The sequence below is a fragment of the Microtus oregoni genome, unplaced genomic scaffold (genome assembly GCF_018167655.1).
Source record: "Microtus oregoni isolate MIOR12 unplaced genomic scaffold, Mior012 000031F_ref0000149, whole genome shotgun sequence".
Lineage (NCBI taxonomy): Eukaryota > Metazoa > Chordata > Mammalia > Rodentia > Cricetidae > Microtus > Microtus oregoni.
This window is the reverse complement of record NW_024543090.1, coordinates 23,663,756-23,686,476: the sequence shown is the minus strand read 5'-3', so window position 1 is coordinate 23,686,476 and position 22,721 is coordinate 23,663,756. Positions and strand designations below refer to the sequence as shown.

The following is a 22,721-nucleotide window of genomic DNA, read 5'->3' as shown; positions in this document are numbered from 1 at the left end:
AACACGTGCAAATGTGGAAACCTGTAAGTTCCCCCAGAGAAATGAATGTGGCAGCTAGACGTGTGTTGAGCCCACCAGCCTTTTGCCATTGTTATAGTATAGTTCCTTACAGAATAAACGCAAGGCCTCTGCTTCTCTCACACCATGCCCCACAGTCTGAGTCATACTCTGCTCACTCTATGGGAACATTTTGTCTAAAAGGAAAAATGAAACAAGGAAGATTTCTAAACTGCCATGAAGCAACCCCTTTGCACACACACCCTCTCAGATACAACACCCTGCCCTCACATTCTCCTACAGAGCTAGGAATGGTTCTACAGCTGAGTGCTCCTCTCTCCTATCTTTGCCTTTCTGTAGAATAAGAACAGTAAAAAGAAAAGAGGGTGGAGACAGACGGGAGTACCTGTCAGCCAGGTGCTGCCTCCCCACACCTGCAGCAGGCTGAGAGCAAGGCTCAGACATGCAGACAGACGACCAGGAGTCTAAGAGCAGTCCTTCTACCGCTGTCCAAGGGAAAGGGATCAGAGCACTAGGGCTTTTGTTTACCTGGGCCTTTTGTAATTTAAGAACACCAGGGAGCAGGCAACTTGGTGGTTTTTACAACAGGGTTCAGGGAACAGATAAAAGGGTAAAGGATGAAGTTGGGCAGCGCTGGCGCACACCTTTAGTCCCAGCACTCGGGAGGCAGAAACAGGCGGATTGCTGTGAGTTCAAGGCCAGCTTGGTCTACAAGAGCTAGTTCCAGGACAGGGTCCAAAGCTACAGAGAAACGCTGTCTCAAAAAACAAAAAAACAAACAAACAAAAAAAAAACAAAAAAAAAAAAAAGAAAAAGAAAAAAAAAGATAAAGGATGGTCAAGAATCCAAGGACGAAGCTAAACACCAGAAGACATAGGGTAGGAAATACAGACGCTGTGGTAGCATAGGAATCCTCAGAAACAGAATCAAAGAGGGAGGCTAGGGCTGAGCCACAGCGGGAAGAGGCACAAGGAAGCCTTGAAGGAAAGGCAGAAGCTACATGGCCCCTAGGGATTCCTCAGATCTGCCACAATCACTGATAACCAGCATATCACTCGCCACCACGAACCACCCATGCCCATCTCAGCCAAGCCTCCCTCCTCAGGCCTGAACCTGGACCCCCATCACTGAGCACCTGCCATGTGCCATATGAAACACTTGATATACTCTTCCCATTGAATACATTGACTGTTCTGATGAGGGAGATATTGTGATGATTTCTATTTTACAGGCAAGGATTCTGAGGATTTCAAATCCTAAAGACCTTGGTCAAGGTCATATGGTAAGCAAATGGCAGAGACTGCTTTTTTGAGCTTTACCAGTGTTCCTCTGCCTTCATGAAAGGCTGTTTAAGGCTTGACTGGCATCGGACCCAGAGAAAGATGGCTGATCCAGGTCCCGCTTGCTGACACATACAGTCTGTACAGTCTGCTCTCCTCTAGGGCAGTCTTTACCACAAGTGAGGCAGGGCAATAGTGCAAGCACAAGCAAGCACATGCAAACTCACAATGAATGAGCAAAACTGGACAAAACAACCTGTCAGTGGACCAAAAGCACAGTAACAAATGATGCGCACTCCTAGCCAATCACAACACACCAGCAGTGACCAAAAAATTCTTGCAGCAACTTAATTTCCCTAATATCATTTTTAAAAAAAACACAAAAAAACTGACCTTTTTACAATAAAAAGCTCTGTATTGGAATCTCTTGGAGAATGTATTGTTGCCTCCACGTCTTCTCATCCCCGCCCCCTGGGAAATGGGGATCATACAACAGGCAGCAGCAACACACAAGGTCTCTGGCCTATGCCTCTTCTCTGAGTTTGCAGGGAGTACTGGAGCATATCATCTATAGCCAGCTGGGGGTGCCTGTCTGCAACCTCAACAACAAGCACAAGGATTGCTATGAGTTTGTTGCTGGCCTAGACTACATAGTCAATTATAGGCCAGTCTGGACTACATAATGAGATCTTGTTGAAGAAGAATGAGGAGGAAAAAGAAGATGAGGAAGAAGAGGAGGAGGAGGAGGAGGAGGAGGAGGAGGAGGAAGAAACCAAAACAAAAATTGAAAAAACAAAACAAAAAAATCTCAATTAGATCTGTCAGACCATTCCTGTCCTTGGCACATTTAGCCTTCATCACACAAGGCCCCTCCATCACACAAGCCCCCATACTGTCTGAGAGCTGCCAGTATGCTAGATAGAAGGAAAACACTTGGGTTGGTGTACGTCAGCAGCCTAAGGCTCCATGGTACAGTATGCAGGACGTATCTCTCAGATATAGCTTCTCAGCTCAAGACTGTTCCAGGCAAGGGAAGGGCAGTTTGTACCCTGGCTGTGCTCTGTGCCTGAGTTCATTAGCTTTCTTCTGCTTTCACTTAAGCCTGGCATAAAACTGGAACAATGTTACTCATCCTATTGTCATTCATCATGCATTAGGTATGTAAAGCCCTATTCTAAACAAGCACATGTATGGAGTAATAATGACTTTCCATGCATTGCCTAATTTAGTCTTCTGCTGGTTAACAGAAGCAAGGTCACAAGCAGCGAAAGGACCTAGCATGCTAGGACTCATGCCCCAGGACCACACTCAGGTTCCTCAGTAAAACCCTGGAAGGTGTTGCTATTGGTGGTGGTTGTTAGTCTCCCACTTCACACAAGCTCTGGATACATAGCTCTGGCTGGCCTGCCTCTGCCTCCAGAGCGCTGGGATTAGAGGTGCAGGACAACACACTTAGCCATAACTTTTCTCTCTGTGGCTGCAGTGGAAACTGAAGGGAAGGCTGAGTTATGGCAAGTTCTCTCCAGAATGGCAGCAAGGGGTGAGTGATCTTGGCGATGAGTTTCTATTACTGTTCCAGGTAATGGGAAGAGACACTGGAAGGCCACTGTGAGTCAGACTGAGCCCCAGGCAGGCTACATTCCCTCAGTGCCACCAAGAAGGGAAGGCCTGCCTTTAATGCCTTGTATTTAAAATTAATGCTGAGCTGGGCGTGGTGGTGTGAAGCGGGCATTCTCTGAGTTTGAGGTTACTTATCCTGATCTACATGAAGCGGGCATTCTCTGAGTTTGAGGTTACTTATCCTGATCTACATGTCTTTGAGCTCAAGGCCAGACAGAACTACAAATGAGTCTCTCTCTATCTGTCTCTGTCTGTCTCTCTCTGTCTCTGTCTCTCTCTGTGTGTCTCTCTCTCTGTGTCTCTCTCTCTCTGGTATAGTGATGTGTTAGGTACTAACTTGTAGCAGAAATCAGCACTGTGCTTGTAGTAGCGACAGAGGTTCCCATCGTCTGGGGGTGTGGCACAGAAGAAGATGGATGGGGTCAGATTGTATCGGCCAATCTTGCAGAATTCATCTGTTTCTCGGGGAACACCGGGCTCGATGGCAACCCGATCACCTGGAGAGGACAAAGACAGGCCACATCTAAGAGCAGAAGAGGAGTCTCACTTGTGCTGGGTCTTGTTCTGCTTCCCAACCTTTGAGAACAAGAGCAGGGGCAGAAACACTGCAAAGGCATGCCGGCTCACTGGCTGACACCACATGTGAGCAGTTTAGATGGTAACTAAGAGTCAGTCCATGTATGCATGGTGCTCAGAGGTCAGAGAAGGTGCTGGACCCCTAAGACTGGAGCTCCAGACATTTGTGAGCTGTGTATGGGTGGTGGAAATTGACCCTGAGTTCTTTGGAGGAGCAGCCAGTGCTCTGAACTGCTGAGCCACTGCCCCAGGCCCCATCCATCTTTTCTAGTGAACTTGTAAACAGACTAAAAATGTCCAATACTCTTCAGCCTTCCAGTTATTCACTGGAACCTAATAACTGAAAATGTAGGTATGATGAGCCACACAAGTCTTAAGTAGAGTAGTAAATACATTTGACAGACATTTTTTCCTATGTGAGAGAAAACTCCCATCAGGACACAGAAACTTCATCCCTGTGTCCATTTCTAGTCAGCTCCCGCTCCAGCCAAGACATCTGATGTTTTGAGTCTGTTCACTATAGATTAGCACTGCTCCTTATACACCATTAAAAACGGGGATCACATGGGATGCATTCTTTGCATCTGGCTTTTTCATTAAGTGTTTTTGTAGGTTGATACTTGTCATGTATCAATTGTTTATTCCTTTTTTGTGGCTGAATGGCATTCCACCCTATGAGTATAGCACAGATGGCTAAACTATTCTTGAACTGTTTGTTTCTCATTTTCTAGATCATTTTTATAAATATCTGGACTCTTCATTTAAATTGAGCATGCCTTAAGATTAGTAGGTTGTCTGCCTTATATATATTTTGCCACAATGGGGTGGGGGGCTGGAGAGACAGTTCAGTGTTTTAAAAGTACTGACTGCTCTTCTAGAGGACCCAAGTTTAATTCCCAGCACCCACATGGTGGTTCATAGCCAACTGTACCTCCAGATCCAGAGTATCTGATGCCCTCCTCTGGCTTTCACAGGCACCAGGTGTGACATGGTGCACAGATACACAAATAGACAAAATATCTATAAACATAAAATTTTTTAAATTGAAAAAAATTTATAAAAAGCTTTATATTCTAAAAACACAAAGGATCCACAGAAACCCGGTGGCTTTCAAGATGTACCTCTCAGCCCGCCTGACCCTTCCTCAGCTCTTCTCACCCTGTATTCCTCCTGCTGCTCACAGAACAATACCCACATAAAGGATAATATTCTCAACTTGACATTCAAGATGGAGTTTAACATTATCCCATTTAACCTTCCAGATATTACCACATTATACAATTCACATTTGTACAGTCTTTATCATCCCTACAACTCCCCAATGGAAGACATCTGACCTGAGAATAGGTGTCTGAGAACCCAGACACATTACTTGGCCTGTGTCATTTTACTTGTCTGACCCTTTTTTACTAACTCAAAACAAAACATTCTCAAATCTCAGATGGCAGGCAGCTCATTGATTCAAACATTCACTCTTGAGCCAGATAGAACAAGGTGACATTCCAGACAGCTCCGAGACTAGCCAGTGTGTGGCCCTGGGCAGAACAACATTCCACTGTCTGCATCTATTAATAAAGCTAATAATGTGTACTTTGTGGTAATAAATAATTACATGTGCTGGTGTTTAATGACCAGCAAACCAATACATACAAGCTTTCTTCTTCCTTTTAAAATTATTCTTGTCATATATCCAGCTCCAAGATAATATTATGAAATGTCTTTAACCACCCTTGCTCACAGTCAGTGTCCTTTCTTTGACCTCTGACTATATACTTCTTTCTCCGGTTGTTGGTGGTATTGACAGTTCTAACATCTGGTCTCCCTAACTAGATCTATGAATCCAGGACTCACTATTTTTTTTTCCCCATTTCTCAAAGTACCTGACCCAAGTCTGAACCATAGGAGACACTGACTAAGCACCTGCTAGAATTTAGAGAACCTGGTCCCACATGCAGGGATCGGCCATTGCTTGGCTGCTGGAAGATAAGAGCCTTCCACTTTGGGATAAGCCTGTATCACCACGGGCTTTTTCAACTTACATTAACAACAAATGAAGGCCTTGACTTAAGACTCCTAAATGAGACACATGTTTAACTTCTAAGCTTACTAATCCCTCTCTATGTCTAGTCTCAGAGACTAAGCTGCTTCTCTTGCCAAACCCCAGCCTCCTCCAATTAACCTGCAGTCATCTCCAGGCCATGCAATGGTCTCATTACCTATGCCAAGCCAATTCAGACCTAACTCACTGTGTTGGGGACAATGTAGTCTGCTGTAGCTCAGCACTCTGGAACAATCAAACCCAGGTTTTACTAGTCTGTTGTTTTCCTAGCCATCTAATAAAAAATGAAAGGTTATGTTATAAGCCCTAGGGAGAAACTTAACACTATTGTCATGCTACATGGATGCATTGTCAAGCTACCTTTTCAATAGTTACGTTTATACAGCTAGATTAGTGCTGCCCTCAACCTTGGCCAGGAAGGCTTCTCCCTGCAGAGACTCATAACTGGTCAAAGTGATGAGAACAAATGACTCTTGACTGTTCATCTTTATGTAGGACACCTATTTCAACCCCACACACCAAGGCAGGGATCATTTAGGAAGAGGTAGTTAAGGGAATGTAAGAACCAGAGTATGGGGGAAGAGCTGTGAAATGCCATCTTCTGGACCTGGCATGGCTGTTTTTACACATGAACTTACTGTAGCTATGGTTACTTGCGTAAGACCCATACAAGATCAAACCTACAAGACCAGTCAACATTCCAGCAGGCAGTACTAATTGGACGTATTTGTTTGTTTGTTTGTTTTAAGGCAAAGACTCAAGTGTGGGCAATCTGGGGACTCCTGGATTCTGGGGCAAAGGTGGGAGGGATACACTGTTTACATGCATGAAACTGTTAGAGAATGAAAAATTCTATTAGAAAAGAAGATTTAGAATGAAAGACAAATTAGTTAACTAGCTTAAAGGTTGGGTGTGAGGCTTAGCCTTGTTAAAGCTAAACTGTTCTCTGAGATAAACATTAAGTGACTAGAAGCAGGAATGTCCTTGGTTACACAGCAAGATGGAAGCCAAGTGGGCCAGAAGAGCTTCTATCTGAAAAGAAAATCACGATCTTTCTAAGTCAAAGATTCTAGGGCAGTGGTTCTCAACCTTCCTAATGCTATAACTCTTTAATACAGTTCTTCATGTTGTGGTGACCCCAACCATAAAATTATTTTGTTGCTATTTCATAACTGTAATTTTGTGACTGTTATGAATTGTAACGTAAATATCTGATATGCAGGATATTTGATATGCAACTTCCAAAGTGAGCATGACTCACAGTTTGAGACAGGCTGGCCTAGGGTGTGGGGATGGAATAGTTCTATCATGGGCAAGTCAGTTGTGCACTGTGCATTCCAAAATGCAGAGTACGCATTCTCTCACAATAGCATCAGACTTCCTTTGAATACTCACTGATTAAAGAGTATTCCTACAGGAAATAGACTCACATCTGGAAATTATACAAGCCAGACATGCTCATGCTGTTAATAATAGTACTCTGGAGGCTAGGACAAAAGGATCACCTTGAGATGGAGGCTAGCCTGGGATATAAAGTGTTCTTGGCCAACTTGGATTACAAAGTGAGGTATGGGCCAGCCTGGGCTACAGAGTGAGGCACTATCTCAAAAGTAAATGAGTAATTAATTAAAAGTAAAATAAAAGAGGTTTTTATTCTTAGTATTCAGAAGCAGTTTGTGGCTTATATAATATGAACATTTTTTCAGCCCATTTTCTGATTCATTTTACATGCCCCATCTCTTTTTTAAAGGAGACAGGGGTCTAGACATGACATGTTGACGACCCCTGCATTCTCTACCTCACATTCTGACTAAGAATCTGCTTTCTGTCCCAAGCCTGTGTTCCACCCACTCTGAGGTAGGGAACCAAGGCTCTTGTCCACTGCTGAACCTCTGTGCTTAGCAGAGGGATTGGTTCAGGGAGAGCACACACCGATGTTTCTACTGACCTGGTTTGAGGTGTTTCACCATCTCTCCGACTTTTGTGACTGTTCCAGCAGCTTCATGCCCGAGCACCATTGGCTTCTTCACAACAAAATCTGCAATGCGGCCATGCTGCCAGTAGTGGACATCTGACCCGCAGATCCCCACAGAGTGCATCTTCAGGATCACCTCTAGTTAGAGAGCCAAGGAGAGAAAATGCGTGAGGGAAAAGGCGAGCCTTCTCCTCTCAAGAGCTCTAGCAATTTCCCTCTGGACCAGGGAGAGAGCTGGTTCTTAGCAACAGGAACAAATTGAGATTACATAGGAAAACAAGCTAAGGAGAAAGTCCAAGCAGAGGAGAGCAGAACAGCTTGACCAAGCAAAGACACTGAGTGTGATGGGTAAGTTTACACATTTACTTGCCTAGCCAGTGGACCCAGCTGTTTAGTCAAACACCCATGCAGATGTTGCTCACAGGGTAGGTTGTTGTGAGGGGTTTTATGATACAATTAGCATTTAAACCAATAGACTGAGTGAACCAGATTATCTTCCATAAAAGTAGGTAGGCCCCATCCAATCAAGTAAAGGCCTTGTACACAAAGATGGGATTTTCTTTTTTCGAGACAGGGTTTCTCTGTAGCTTTGAATCCTGTCCTAGCTCTTGTAGACCAGGCTGGTCTTGAACTCACAGAGATCCACCTGTCTCTGCCTCCCGAGTGCTGGGATTAAAGGCATGCACCACCACCACCCTAGCCAGATTTTCTGAAGGAGAAACTTTCCTAAGAATCTAACCCAGGAAGCTTTTCCCGGGTCTGCTGCCCTGCCCTAGAGTTTTCCAGGCCATCCAACCACAGGAGCCAGTTGCTTAACATAAAATAAACTGCCCTCTTCTCCCCACCACCTCGTATATCTGCTCATACATACATATCTCATTTGTTCTGTTTGGAGAACCCTGACCAATCCTGCTGTAACAAAATATCATGAGGAGGAAGCACTGTATCAACCATTTAAAAGAACAACTGGTTTGCCCGAGATAACTGTTTCCAAACACTGTGCTGAGCCTACTCTTAGCGTCCTGAAAATCTCTCCACTGGCCACTGCATGATAAACTGCCATGTTAAGTCCCTCCTGTTCCTTGTTTTCTAAAAAGGTTTAGCTTTACTTAACTCTCCTGTAAGTTCACTTCACACTTCCCCTTTGAGGACTGAATCAAGTGAGGTTTGGTAGGACTATTGTTGTTAAGTGTCCAAGTTTAAAATGATGCCTGGAACAAGACAAGGTTACCACTCTTTCCATATCTACTCAATATAGTTCTTGAGGTCCTAGCTAGAGCAATAAGACAACAAAAGGAGATCAAGGGGATACAAATTAGAAAAGAAGTTCAACTCTCACTATTTGCTGATGATATGATAGTTTACATAAGTGACCCCAAAAATTCTACCAAGGAACTTCTACAACTCACAAACACCTTCAGTAATGTAGCAGAATACAAGATTAACTCAAAAAAAAAATCAGTATCCCTCCTTTACATAGATGATAAATGGGGTGAGAAAAAAATCAGAGAAACATTACCTTTCACAACAGCCACAAATAACATAAAATATCTTGGAGTAACTCTAACCAAACAAGTGAAAGACTTGTATGACAAGAACTTTAAATCTTTGAAGAAAGAAATTGAAAAAGAAACCAAAAAGTGGAAAGATCTTCCATGCTCTTGGGTAGGTAGAATTAACATAGTAAAAATGGCAATCTTACCAAAAGCAATCTACAGATTCAATGCAATGCCCATCAAAATCCCAGCAAAATTCTTCAAAGACCTCGAAAGAACAGTACTCAACTCATATGGAAAAGCAAAAAACCCAGGATAGCCAAAAGAGTCCTGTACAATAAAAGAACTTCTGGAGGCATCACAATTCCTGACTTCAAACTCTGCTACAGAGCTACAGTACTGAAAAGAGCTTGGTATTGGCATAAAAACAGACAGGACAACCAATGGAACTGAATCGAAGACCCAGATATTAATCCACATACCTATCTATGAACACCTGATTTTTGACAAAGAAGCAAAAAATATCAAATGGAAAAAAGAAAGCATATTTAACAAATGGTGCTGGCATAATTGGGTATTGACATGTAGAAAAATGAAAATATATCCATATCTATCACCACGCACAAAACTCAAGTCCAAATGGATCAAAGACCTCAACAGAAAGCCAGCCACACTGAACCTGATAGAAAAGAAAGTGAAAAGTACACTTGAATGCATTGGCACAGGAAACCACTTCCTAAATATAACTCCAGTAGCACAGACACTGAGAGAAACAATTAATAAATGGGACCTCCTGAAACTGAAAAGCTTCTGTAAAGTAAACGACATGGTCAACAAGACAAAATGACAGCCTACAGAATGGGAAAAGATCTTCACTAACTCCACATCAGACATAGGTCCGATCTCCAAAATATACAAAGAACTCAAGAAATTGGACACCAAAAAGATCACATAATCCAATAAAAAAAACAAAACAAAACAAAACTGGAGAACAGACCTAAACAGAGAACTTTAACAGAGGAATCTAAAATGGCTGAGAGACACTTAATCTGTTATCTTTAGTCAACAGAGAAACGCAAATCAAAACAACTCTGAGATTCCATCTTACACCTGTAAAAATGGCCAAGCTCAAATACACTGATGACAACTTATGCTGTAGAGGTTGTAGGGAAAAGGGAACACTTGTGCATTGCTGGTGGGAATGCAACCTGGTACAATCCCTTTGGATGTCAGTGTGGTGATTTCTCAGAAAATTAGGAAACAACCTTCCTCAAGACCCAGTAATACCACTTTTGGGTATATATCCAAAGGATGCTCAATCGTGCCACAAGGACATGTGCTCAACTATGTTCATAGCAGCTTTGTTTGTCATAGCCAGAACCTGGAAACAACCAAAAGGCTCCTCGACCAAGCAATGGATAAGGAAAATGTGGTACATTTACACAATGTAGTACGACACAGCAGAAAAAAATAACATCTTGAAATTTGCAGGCAAATGGATGGATCTAGAAAACATCATATTGAGTGAGGTAACCCAGACCCAGAAAGACAAATATCATATGTACTCACTCATAAGTGGCTTTTAGATATAAAGCAAAGAAAATCAGCCTAAAAATCATAATCCCAAAAAACCTAGCCAACAATGAGAACCCTAAGATACACATAAGTGGATCTAATCTAACATGGGAAGTAGGAAAAGACAAGATCTCCTAAGTAAACTGGAAGCATGGGGACCATGGGAGAGGGTTGAGGGGAGGGGAGCAGAGAAAAATGTATAGCTCAATAAAATCAATTTTAAAAAAAAGGAAAAAAATGATGTCTGGGCCTCTCAGCTCAAGTAGGTACCAAAAGATTCCGGGCTCTGTCTGATGGAGATGACCACATCATGAACACCACCCTGGGAAAAACTCCATTGTCAACAGACAAAGAGGCCCGAAAGTTCTGCTGTGCACCCAGACATGTTAGCTACTGTCCTTGCCACAAACCACAGCAAAACCCCTAGGTGTGGCTCTGAAGGGCTGTCTTTGCCCTTGTCTTTGGTTGAGCAGTTAGGAATGTCAGGCTGAATTCTGAGATCAAAGATAGAAAAAAAATTGCTGAAATCAGAAAAAACTCTCCCTGAGCTTTCCCTATAGAAGTCCACTGTTTGCAGCAAGAATTGAGATCTAACTTATTGGAACACTCGCTTTCTGACAAACTTTCTCTTCCAATTCAACTAAAACAAAAGACAAAAGAACGACAGTAGGCTGGGTGGGAGAGGGCCCTTCACAGTCCAAGCAAGTCCTTACTTGGCCACCCCTCAACCAAAGCTATCTTGTCAGGGTACAGTGGGGCACCTCCTCCACTTTTCTGAACATGGTATCTTTGTGAAAATGTTTAAGCCTTAAATTTGCATTGCTTGCTAAACACTGATAGAAATGGTCAATTTAAATATATCTTATATATAAATATAAGATATTTATATCTTATCATTCTAAGTCAATAATGCAGCTGACCTCTGAGTATCGAAGTTCAGGAGTTACCAAGAAAGGTGGCTTTAACTGATGTTCACCCAGAATCTGTGCTTCTGGGCTAAAGTGAGGCAGGGTAGAGAGGACATCCCAAGTCATCAAGAAGAGCAAAGGGATCTGAGGGACGTAAGATCCTGTCCATTGTCCCTAGCCTCACCCTGGAATCCTACAGACTATGAACTGGATTCTTGGGTGGAAGAAATATCCACTAGCCAACAGTTGGCATGACCTCCCCAGGTCTAGATACCACCAGGAAACCTGCATGACAGCTCAGTCCAGTGGGCTCACCCACCGAGAGGCCGAAAAGTGGAGCAAAGGTGTTCAGAGCCCTGCTCCTACATGCTCAGTCACTTTCTGTACTTGGTTGATTAAAGGAAGAGACAGGCCTCCTGCAGCCCCTCCCACCCCTGCTGGACAGGCAGATAGTTCTGGGCTGGCCCTCTTGGGTGTGCTAACACAGTGCTCCTTTGCTAACTACAAGATTTAGCTCTGTAGATTTCTAGAACCAGAATATGATTTGGCATCTGATCTGGTAGACAGGATACTGGCTGTTAGGTAGAAAGGGTTGGTTCTGCCTTTGGTCCACATGATTCACATTAAAAATCTAGTGCAGCTCAGCAGTCTGGTATCTTAGTTTTTCTCTTCTATCACTGATTCTTATATTTCATATAGTAGCCAAGATAAACCACTGTGGCCAATGGAAAAAGAAGTAAACATGCTGACCAGTAGGAAAGGGGGGCAGAGGTCAGTGCACACGCCTCCAAGGCCAGTACCAGCGAGTACCATGTCAGGTCAGCTTCCCATGGACATACCATTTGGGCCTGGCTCAGGGATTGGGTAGTTCTCCTGGAATAAATAAAACAGAGAAGTTGTTTAGTATACATAATAACTTACCCCATAAACATTTTTCTGCTTTTAAAATATTAGCCTGGAGTTTCATTTAATTATTCCTTAGAACACAAGTTCAAACCATACTCTACTATCTGTGAGCACTGAAGGGGCATGGCAGATGGCAGGCTTCACCATGCTGCTCAAAACAGAGCCATTGACTCAAATAATGGCGTGCACAATATATCCCAAATGCAATAGAAAGTCACATCTGTAACTAGTGACATGCCACAGAATGAAACAAAGTTCTCAAGCTAGGTTCCCTTCCTGGAAAACCAGCCTGATTCTAGATCAGAATGTCAAATCCTGAGGGAAGCTACTCTAGGCACTCATTACACCACCCCCTTTGGTGCTACTTGCCCAGGACTAAGAAAAACGTGTGCTAGCTGTGCCCCATGCAGAAAAGTGTCTCAACTGCTGTGGCCTCCAGATTTGCCTTCCACATTGGATCTTTTCATCCTGGAAATCATGGTCTCAGACACAGATGTTTGGTCTGGCATTCCTACTGGGAAAGAGGGAGGGTGTAAGCAGGTGCTTGCAAGGACTGAATCTCTCTAAGCAGGTGGGAGGCTGTCCACGACACCACTCCTTTCTCTTATTTCAGTACAGGCAGATAGGATGCCCAGTCCTCTCTTCTAAAACTTCCCATTTGGAGTTTTAGGAGCCCAAGGGAAACAAGGGCTCTGCATTTTAGTGCAAAAAGCAACCTGAGGTATCCTGGTATTTATAGCTAGTATTAGAATAGAATTTGAGGGGCTGGAGAGATGGGTCAGAAATTAAGAGCAGGGGCTGCTCTTCTAGACCCTAGAATTCCCAGCATTCACATGGCAGTTCACAACTGTCAATAACTCCAGTTCCAAGGGATCAAACACACACACAGGCAAAACACCAATGCATATAAAACAAAAATAAAAAGGAATCACAAAAAATAGAACTTTTCTCCATGGTTAACTGGCGAGGGTAAAGTCAGGGCTGACAAGAAGGAAGGATACTGAGTGGCCAGACCCAAGTGTTCAATTTATAATTTTTTTGTGGGCAGACAAGAAGCAAGGGAGGAAGCAAATGAAACGTTTACAGTGCCTGCTGTGGATGAGATCATTCTTTCAGCTTTGTCTTACCAAGCCCAGAGTTGACAGACAACATAACTTGGTCAAGATCCTATCACCATGCAGTGGTTAACCAGGGCTCAGCCCAGCCGTATCCAGCACCTATACCAGTTTCTATTGTACCTACTGGGTCTCAAGGTCGAGTGATCTTTCTTCTTTAGGCAACGGAAAGAGTTGTCAATCAAACAAACAAAAAAAAAAAAGAGCCAAGAAGACCTTTCAACCTCCAAAGGCTTCCTGAGCTGTCTTTTATGAATTTTATGAAACAATGTCTTTCTATGTTCCCAGGCACTGGAATCCATTATGTACCCCAGGATAGACTCAAACTCATGATTCTCCTGTCCCAGTGTCCTGCTAGGATTTAGGCTTGTGCCCCCAGACCTAGCTCAAGTCCCTGGCTTTAGGCAGACTCATAGCACCAATCCACCTCTAGAACTAAATGCTGCTCAACACTACCATGTTCCTATTTCTTCAGCACCAGGTACAGCCCAGCCTCAAACCCCGGTGGTAGCCTTCCCCAAAGAGTGTTTCCACGTAAGCTCTTCCTTCCTTCCTTCCTTCCTTTCTTTCTTTCTTTCTTTATTTTTTATTTTTTTGGTTTTTTGAGACAGGGTTTCTCTGTAGCTTTGGTGCCTGTCCTGGAACTAGCTCTGTAGACCAGGCTTGCCTTGAACTCAGAGAGATCTGCCTGCCTCTGCCTCCTGAGTGCTGGGATTAAAGGTGTGTGCCACCACCACCCAGTCAGCTCTAACTGCTTTCATTCACTTCAGAGCAGCAGGCTCTCCTGTGGAGAAAATTCAGTGCTAACTGAGCTCCTCCAGAGAAAGTTCAATCCGCGTGCTGACGCTGATCCGCAGGCACACAGCTACACTGTCCACCAGGTACCTGTGCTAAGTGCTGTACAGGTGTCACGGGATAGCCCAGGTGCTGCACAGCCTGAAGCCATCCCCATGGGTTGAGGATGGAGACTTGGGGTAGTTAGCAACCTGCCAGGGGCTGCAGAGGCTAAGGGTGGATGACCACTATGTGAGCCCAGGAGTGAGGCACCAACTGGCCGACACACAAAGAGCCTCGTGTGAGGGGGAAATGGTTAAAGTACTTAAGAAACATTTGGTTTTTTGGGGGGAGAGTGGTTGGTTTTCTAATGTTATTTTTTTTCTTCTCAGTAATTTTGAGTGGGGGAAAGTCTATAATCACCACCTTAGGATGGATAGGTGTCTCCAAAATCTCTCTCAAAGGAGTCACCAGTCTTATGTTTGAAACGAACTAACATCCTACACTGTTGAGTAAATTCGTGTTTCTTACCGTTACATCCAGTGAAAATTTAAACTTTAATTTCAGTGGAATTTAATGATTACTGATTTTGTTTCTAACTTGGACCCTTGCCCACATCCCTACCAATGGCAACAGCAGGAAAATCCCCTGACACAGATACCCAATTCCACATTCTTCCTATCTTTGCTTCCAGCTAGGGTAAGCCTGAACACCGGACCTGGGTGGGGAAATGGGAGATGGAAGCTCAGAGGAACAGCTGGTACACCATGTAAGCCATGAGCCACTAGAGATTTACTGCTATAACCACTACTAAACCTTACCCCTGCCGGGCAGTGGTGACACACACCTTTAATCCCAGCACTTAGGAGGCAGAGGCAGGTGGATCTCTGTGAGTTCGAGGCCAGCCTGGTCTACAAGAGCTAGTTCCAGGACAGGCTCTAAAACTACAATGAAATCCTGTCTCAAAAAAAAACCAAAAACCAGGGCTGGAGAGATGGCTCAGTGGTTAAGAGCATTGCCTGCTCTTCTAAAGGTCCTGAGTTCAATTCCCAGCAACCACATGGTGGCTCACAACCATGTGTAATGAGGTCTGGCGTCCTCTTCTGGCCTGCAGGCATATATGTTGACAGAATATTGTATACACAGTAAATAAATAAATATTTAAAAAAAAAACCAAAAAACAAAACAAAACAAAAAACCCTTACCCCTATTCCACATGCAAAGATGCAGTGACTATTCAGGACACTAGAGGGTGCTGTGCTGGTAGTCTGTTTACTGTCTGGCTGCAGAAGAGACCCATTCTTCACACAATCCCCCTCTCCTCTCTCAGGTTAGGTACCTAAGGGTGACCCTTACATTCAGTTTCTCCTTCCAAATGCTGGGAATATAGCTGAGCGCCACCAAACCATATTCCTGTGGTGCTGAGGAAGGAACCCGAGGCTTTGTGCATACAAGGCAAGCAGTCTACCAACTGAGCTACAGCCCTAAAGAGCCCCCTTCTCTTGATGACTTCACCCACCCACCCTTTCAACTCAGGCTCAGCATCTGCCTCCCCCTCTCCACAGGGGATGTGCCACTGAACACAAGATTATATTTAAGATCAACTATTGGGAGCCGGAGAGATAGATGGCTCAGCAGTTGAAAGTACTTGTTGATTTTGCAGAGGACCAGAGTTTGAGTCCTAGCACCTGTATTAGGCTGCTTATAAATACCTGTAACTCCTTTTGAGGAAGCTGAGGCAGAAGGATCTAGAATTTCAAGATTGCCTAAACTAGGCATAGCAAGACTTTGTCTCAAAATAAATAAATAAGCCTTAAGTTTGTATATATTATGCCAAGTATCACTGCTACCACAGCGTGGCCACTGAACACTAAAAAGGTGGTGTGTAACCGTGTTACTTAACCTCCTTTTCCATCTTAGAGTCCCTGGTACTAAACTTTTCTTCATCTACTTCTCTCTCAAGGTTTTTGAGGGCTATAGCTCAGGTGTTGAGACACACACACACACATACTCACACACATACACACACACACATACACACACACACATACACACACACATACACACACACATACACACACACACATACACACACACACATACACACACATACACACACATACACACACACACACACACACACACACATACACACACACACGCTTAGTTCCTCTGAGATCCTAGACTTCCACTTTATTCCCAGTGACTACTTTCTCATTTCAGACATTCAAGGTTTCCTAAGTAGAATATCTCGTCAATGAGTCACAAAGGTGCAGAGAGGAGCTCTGAAGCCTTCTTTAGTTCTGCTGGCATGCTGGAACTTTTCCCGTCAGAAACATCTATCTAAATCACACAGACAGCTGCCCTTCTCTCTGCAGGACACTTACAGTAGTCCCGAGTCCCCAGGAAGATGTCCCTAGTAGATGGGGTGATCTCAGCTGTCTCCGGCATTTCAAATAGTGTGTTTGTGTGTGTGTGTGATATGTCTTGAATGTCATCAGCTCCCTTTCCATTGGTATATCTAAATTCATATCCTCTACCCATTCTGCCTAGGTCAGTGGTTCTCATCCTTCCTAATGCTGCGACCCTTTAACATGTTCCTCATGTTGTGGTGACCCTCGACCATAAAATTATTATTATTATTATTATTATGCTTTTTCGAGACAGGGTTTCTCTGTGGTTTTGGAACCTGTCCTGGAACTAGCTCTTGTAGACCAGGCTAGTCTCGAACTCACAGAGATCCACCTGCCTCTGCCTCCCAAGTGCTAGGATTAAAGGTGTGCGCCACCACCACCTGGCAAAATTATTTTCATTGTTACTTCATAACTGTAATTTTGCTACTGTTATGAATTGTAATGAAAATATCTGACATGCAGGATATCTGATATGTGACCCTTGTGATAGGGTTTTTTAACCTCAAAGGGGTCATGATCTACACATTGAGGACCATTGGCCTAGGCGGTAGGAAGGGCTTCAAGCCAAGGAGAAATCAGGGAGGGTAAGTTTTCCTGCCTCCAGCCAGCCTTGGGCAGAAGTCAGACACTAGAGTAGCCTGCCCATGTGCAAAGTTGGCTCTTCTCAAGCCGTTGTGTACCCAGGGTGCATTACACAACCTCTTGATTCTCCCCTTCTGTATCATGAGGAAAGTCATCAAAGGGAGAGCCGCCCCACAGCAAATATGTTTGCTCTTATTTCAAAAGAAACAACCCCAAGTTTTGTCCCCTAACAGTTGAACCAGTTCTGGACAGCCTTGTCCTTTGGGAAAGGGCAAAGTACTCCAAATTATTGTAGGGAAATATCGGACTCCGTTCTTTTCATGGCAACTTTTAGAGAAATTTGCCCTTTAAAAGGCTGGGATTTAGAAGAGCTAAAGAAGGACTCTAGCCCTGATTTAGGTCTGATCCTTGTTATATGGAGATGAAGCCACCCCCATGCCTTAAAGGGACAGGCAGGGTATGGGAGGTAGAGGTGGCCTGGGCCCAGATTCTGAGCAGATGTCTTTGCCACTTGCTCCCCCATGCAGACTTCGTGTGAGCCTGAGGGCTGTGCTGAACATGTAAGGTGGACAAGACACTATCGTCACTTCTCCTGCTTTGTTTTCCCCTATCCCCATGTATTTGTCCTGTGTCCTAAGAGTGGGAGGAAAAGCCGAAGGTTTTCCAATTGGACGAGAGGCTTTTGTGAGGCAGTCAAAATAAAGGGTTGGAAGCGCTCCCATAGTCCACTGAGGTGGTCCTCTGCCAAGGCTCTCCTTGTTCTGCCCAGCCTCTGTCCTGCTGATAACAATCTTTCTGAAATACAAACCTGTTTAGGCTCCCCATTAGCCCTGAAAAGTCCCCTACCCCTCATGCCATGCCTCCACCTCACCTCCAGCCACACCCAACACATCCTCACAGGGGCCATTTCTCCTTCTCCTTCCTCATGATCCCACATGAGATAGGAAGGGGGAAGCATCCTAATTCCTGTGGGACCCTTAGGTGACTTGTGTTTGGATGTAGTGTTAATTGATGCATCTGGGTGTTGCAAAAACTCACAATCTACCCACTTGCCCCCAACACCAAACAAAACTTTAGTGCAGAGAAGTCAGCTGTCTCCTATTCCAATTTCATGAACCATAAAGAAAAGCAAGATCGGGGCTGGAGAGATGGCTCAGAGGTTAAGACACTGCCTGCTCTTCCAGAGGTCCTGAGTTCAATTCCCAGCAACCACATGATGGATCACAACTATCTATAATGAGATCTAATGCCCTCTTCTGGCCTGCAGGCATACATGCAGACAGAACACTGTATACATAATAAATACATAAATCCCTTAAGAAAAGCAAGATCTAGATTCTACAGGACAGGCCAAAGGGACAGAAAGTAGCTGAACCATGGCAGCTGAATACAGAGTTCTACCTGGCCCACATTCTAAGAATTTTGCCAAAATTGCCCATACATTTGCCAGTTTTAGCCTTTAATCATCTCTTCATGCTAAGATGGTTTAAAGGCTTTGGCCTCCTGCCTAAGCCCACTGCCTGCTCTTCCAGAGGTCCTGAGTTCAATTCCCAGCAACCACATGATGGATCACAACTATCTATGAGATCTAATGCCCTCTTCTGGCCTGCAGGCATACATGCAGACAGAACACTGTATACATAGTAAATACATAAATCCCTTAAGAAAAGCAAGATCTAGATTCTACAGGACAGGCCAAAGGGACAGAAAGTAGCTGAACCATGGCAGCTGAATACAGAGTTCTACCTGGCCCACATTCTAAGAATTTTGCCAAAATTGCCCATACATTTGCCAGTTTTAGCCTTTAATCATCTCTTCATGCTAAGATGGTTTAAAGGCTTTGGCCTCCTGCCTAAGCCCACAGCTAGCACATACCAGGGACGACGCGTGGGACTCTATGCTGGCCCTTGTGTAAGCGCAGCACCACTGGAGCACACACAATCCAAATGAATACTAAAACCTTCCCCCTCCTCTGCATTAAGAATTTAACCTAGACTCTACCACTGGCCTTGGACTTACTTTGGAGCTCACTCAGGCCTTGAACTTTCAGTCAGTCTTCCTGCCTCAGTCTCCTGAGTAGCTGGGATTACAGGCCTGGTGCCCCTCTTCAAGACAATTATAGAAGGAAGGGGGAAAAAAAAAACATTGTTAAGCCACACAACTAACAGTGGAGCTGGGACTAACCCCTCCTCCAGCCCCCTGGCTTTGAGTTTACTATTTCTTTTTCAAGAAGACCCCCATGAATTGACACTGCTTGCTGACGGCTGGGTGGCTTTCTTGTACATCAACTGACTCAATTCTTCTTCTTGCTTCCTAAAGTCCCAACTTTCTCATTTAAAATAGGGAAATAATGAAGCCAGGCATTGGTGGTGCACACCTTTGATCCCAGCACTTAGGAGGCACAGGCAGGCAGATCTCTAAGTTTGAGGCCAGCCTGGTCTACAAAGTGAGCTCCAGGACAGCTGGGAACACAAAGAGAAACCCTGTCTCCAAAAACAAAAACAAAATATAAAATAAAAATAATAAAGATAGAGCAATCTGGTTTTTCCCCTCATTATGAAGGAAAGCTACCAGTCTGTCCTAAGATATATATATGTATATGCACACCCAGCACGGCCCTACTGTGTACATACCTACTAGTCTGTTCTAATAAGTGTGTGTGTGTGCGTGCTCAAAACACACCACATTCCCTCTCTCACTCTATCACCCCAATTACAAATGCTCCCTCCTTGCTGTGTTCACTCTAAGCATGAGAAGACTTTGGTTACTGAAGTAAGGAAGAAAAGGAAGCCGTCTTCTAGGTAAGCAGAGGCGAGACTGGGTGTTAGGTTTCCGTCCTGCTTCTCTCAGCGGTAGCTCGGGTCCTGTTTGTCCAGAGTCATGCCCTGGACCTTGGCCAGTTTCTGGCTTTACAGGTGGCAGCCGTGAAGGCAACACTGAGAAAGCTTGAGCTCTCCTTCGCTTGGATTCCTGCCTTAGATTTTCGGAATGGGTGTTTCTCTAAACAAATTCCTTTCATGTGAGCTCCTGAGGCAAGGATTTTTATCAGTAGACCCTGCCCCTAGTCTACCCAAATGGAAGCTAGGTCTTAGTTGACCACCCAACCCCAATGGAAAGACCTGAAATCTGTATGGTGTCATATCAAAAGGGAACAAAGTCTTGTCTTCCCCCTTCCCATCCTATAATCCATAGCCAAGTGGCTATGGCTTTCAAAAGCCACTGCCGCTTAATCTGCTATGCTCAGACATCTTGGGTTTCATTGTGGCTCTCCTACTAGAGAACAGGTTCCTCAAAGCTTCCTTAGGACTGTTCCTCCCTGATTCTAAGGTTCGGTGCTGATACCACCACCCAAACTTTTACTCCTGAACCAGTCTGCTCTAAGGAAATGGAGGTAGCTGGGAGAGGATCATGCCTGGGAAGGAGAAGAACCCAGGAGGCCTGTGCTGGACTACAGGGGCCCCAGCAACAGCATACTCCCCACTAGGAGCTCTTACGACCTTCTTGCTTCAAGGGTTATTTACATGCAAGTGGAGATATCTGCAATTCAGGGCAGAACAGTCCTTTGTACAGGGCAGTGCTTTAACGATCTCTCTCATCTGTCTCCCTCTTTGGGATGTTTGGGGGCAGGGACTGTGTTCCCTCCGGGCCCTCAGACCAGTGCCTAGCTCCACAGCAGGCACATGCTCGCTTAATAAACAACAGTGACATGGGGGAGTATGTTCAGAATCACTCTGTAAGCTATGTAGAGACACATCACTTTTCTGGCCCACACCTGCCATCGACTGTAATAATCACAGTGTCTTTTGAATTCAGGAGGTTGGGTGGATGTTCTAAAGTGATTGGGAACCACACACGAAAGGGAGTTTGAATCTGAGTTCTTGTCTTGGGTCCATTAACCAACCAAGACTACCACCTTGGGGGATGGCACTTTTCCCATCACCTCCAGGCAAGGGTTCTGGGTTTGGAATCCACCGAAGGATAGGCCTACGGGTACAGGAGTTAAGGAATTCCTTGAACATTGGAAAATGCTTCCAAACTTAAGCCTGCTTGCACCCTGTAGAAACCACGGCGGGCAGATTCTTAAACAGACAAGAACTGTTCATCCGAATGAGTCTCTCCTGGGACACGTTCTTTGAGGCGGGAAGGAGGCAGAGATGGCTGGTACCCAAACCAAATACTGCACGTCCCGCTGAGATGGACTTTGTCAAAGGGACTTTGGCATGACCACAGAGATGATTCAGCAGATGTCTGGACTCTGGTGCAGGGGGGCAGAAACAAGTTTAAAGCCAGAGACAGGTACACAGAATGTTCTAGGGAAGCGCTACAGATGTGGATCAAGGGAGATAGCGATAGGCTGTATCCCCAGTTAAAAATGCATTGCGAGCGCTTACTGAATGCTGGGTCCTCTCGTGATTTAAAAAAAAAAAAAAATTCTGCAAGGGGATATTATCGGGACTAAACAGAATTTCACCGCTTTTAAGTGCCATCTTGCCACCCTTTTCCGCTCTGCACTGTCTATCGGGAGAAGATCTGAGTAGATTCGAATCCTGCCAGTCTCCCTCTGAAGAGCAGTAACAAGCGCGTGAATTTGCAGCTAGCGAAGGAGACCAAGGCTTGATTTGTTTTCAACGGTCCAGGGCACAGGCCACGTGCCAGGCACGGGGCTAACTTCCGGGAGCACGCGACCAGAAACTCTCCCTAGAGATAAATAACGGCCCGCTAACTGCTACCCCACCCCCACCTCCCGGTAACCAGCAAAGATCTGGGTAAACCGGGGCAGCCAGCGGTGCTTGGTACGGACCAACAGCCGGCCCTGTGAGTGACAGGAACTTGGGAGTGGTGACTGCCGCTGCAGGCAGAGGGGTGAGGCAGGGCGGGGCGGGTGGCGGCCTGGGTTCCCACCCCCCCGCTTTCCCTTTTTACCAGGCGAAGGTCCCCAGGTCCGTGCACCACCAGGGACAGGTTCTCGGCCTTAGCTGGAGCTGCCATGGCGCTTTCTTGCTCGGAAGCGACGGCTAGACCCGGTGAGGCGCAGGTGCTTCTAGTCGGCCCACCGCCAGGGGTCCGGAGTAAGGGGCAGGGGCGGGCCCTGGACGAGGCGACGCGCGGCCCTGAGGCGGGGCCTGCTCGCGCTTGACAGTCTGGGGGTGGGGTCTCGGAGGGGCGGGGTCTCGGAGGGGCGGGGCTTCGCGTAGACCCAGCAGCCCCAGGCAAGGAAAGGGGCCTTCGCGGGTCCGTGGCTGCAAAGGCCTGGGATTCCTTGCTAAGGCTAAGCACAGAGATCCTCAAGAGCAAGTTTAGGTCTGAGGTGGAGCCCGGCTGTTTTGCGTTATTAACTGGAACAGTGCAACTCACTGCAGGGGGACGCCGAATGCGCCCTGAGAAACCCACTCTGTGCTGTAGCCACTTTGGTTTCCCAAGCA

At 45.2% G+C, this 22,721-nt stretch overlaps 1 protein-coding gene across 1 annotated transcript in view; it reads right to left on the bottom strand.

Annotated features, from left to right (window-relative positions):
- Sord (sorbitol dehydrogenase) overlaps positions 1-22,430 on the bottom strand; it is a 31,728-nt gene extending 9,298 nt beyond the window's left edge. Inside the window, exons 1-4 of the mRNA XM_041679292.1 lie at positions 22,222-22,430; positions 12,347-12,380; positions 7,502-7,666; positions 3,256-3,415 (exon numbers count right to left, since the gene is read on the bottom strand). Of these exons, the coding sequence (XP_041535226.1) occupies positions 3,256-3,415; positions 7,502-7,666; positions 12,347-12,380; positions 22,222-22,287 (425 nt within the window). The 5' untranslated portion in view covers positions 22,288-22,430. The remainder of the gene's footprint in view (positions 1-3,255; positions 3,416-7,501; positions 7,667-12,346; positions 12,381-22,221) is intronic.
- Positions 22,431-22,721: the final 291 nt, after the last annotated feature.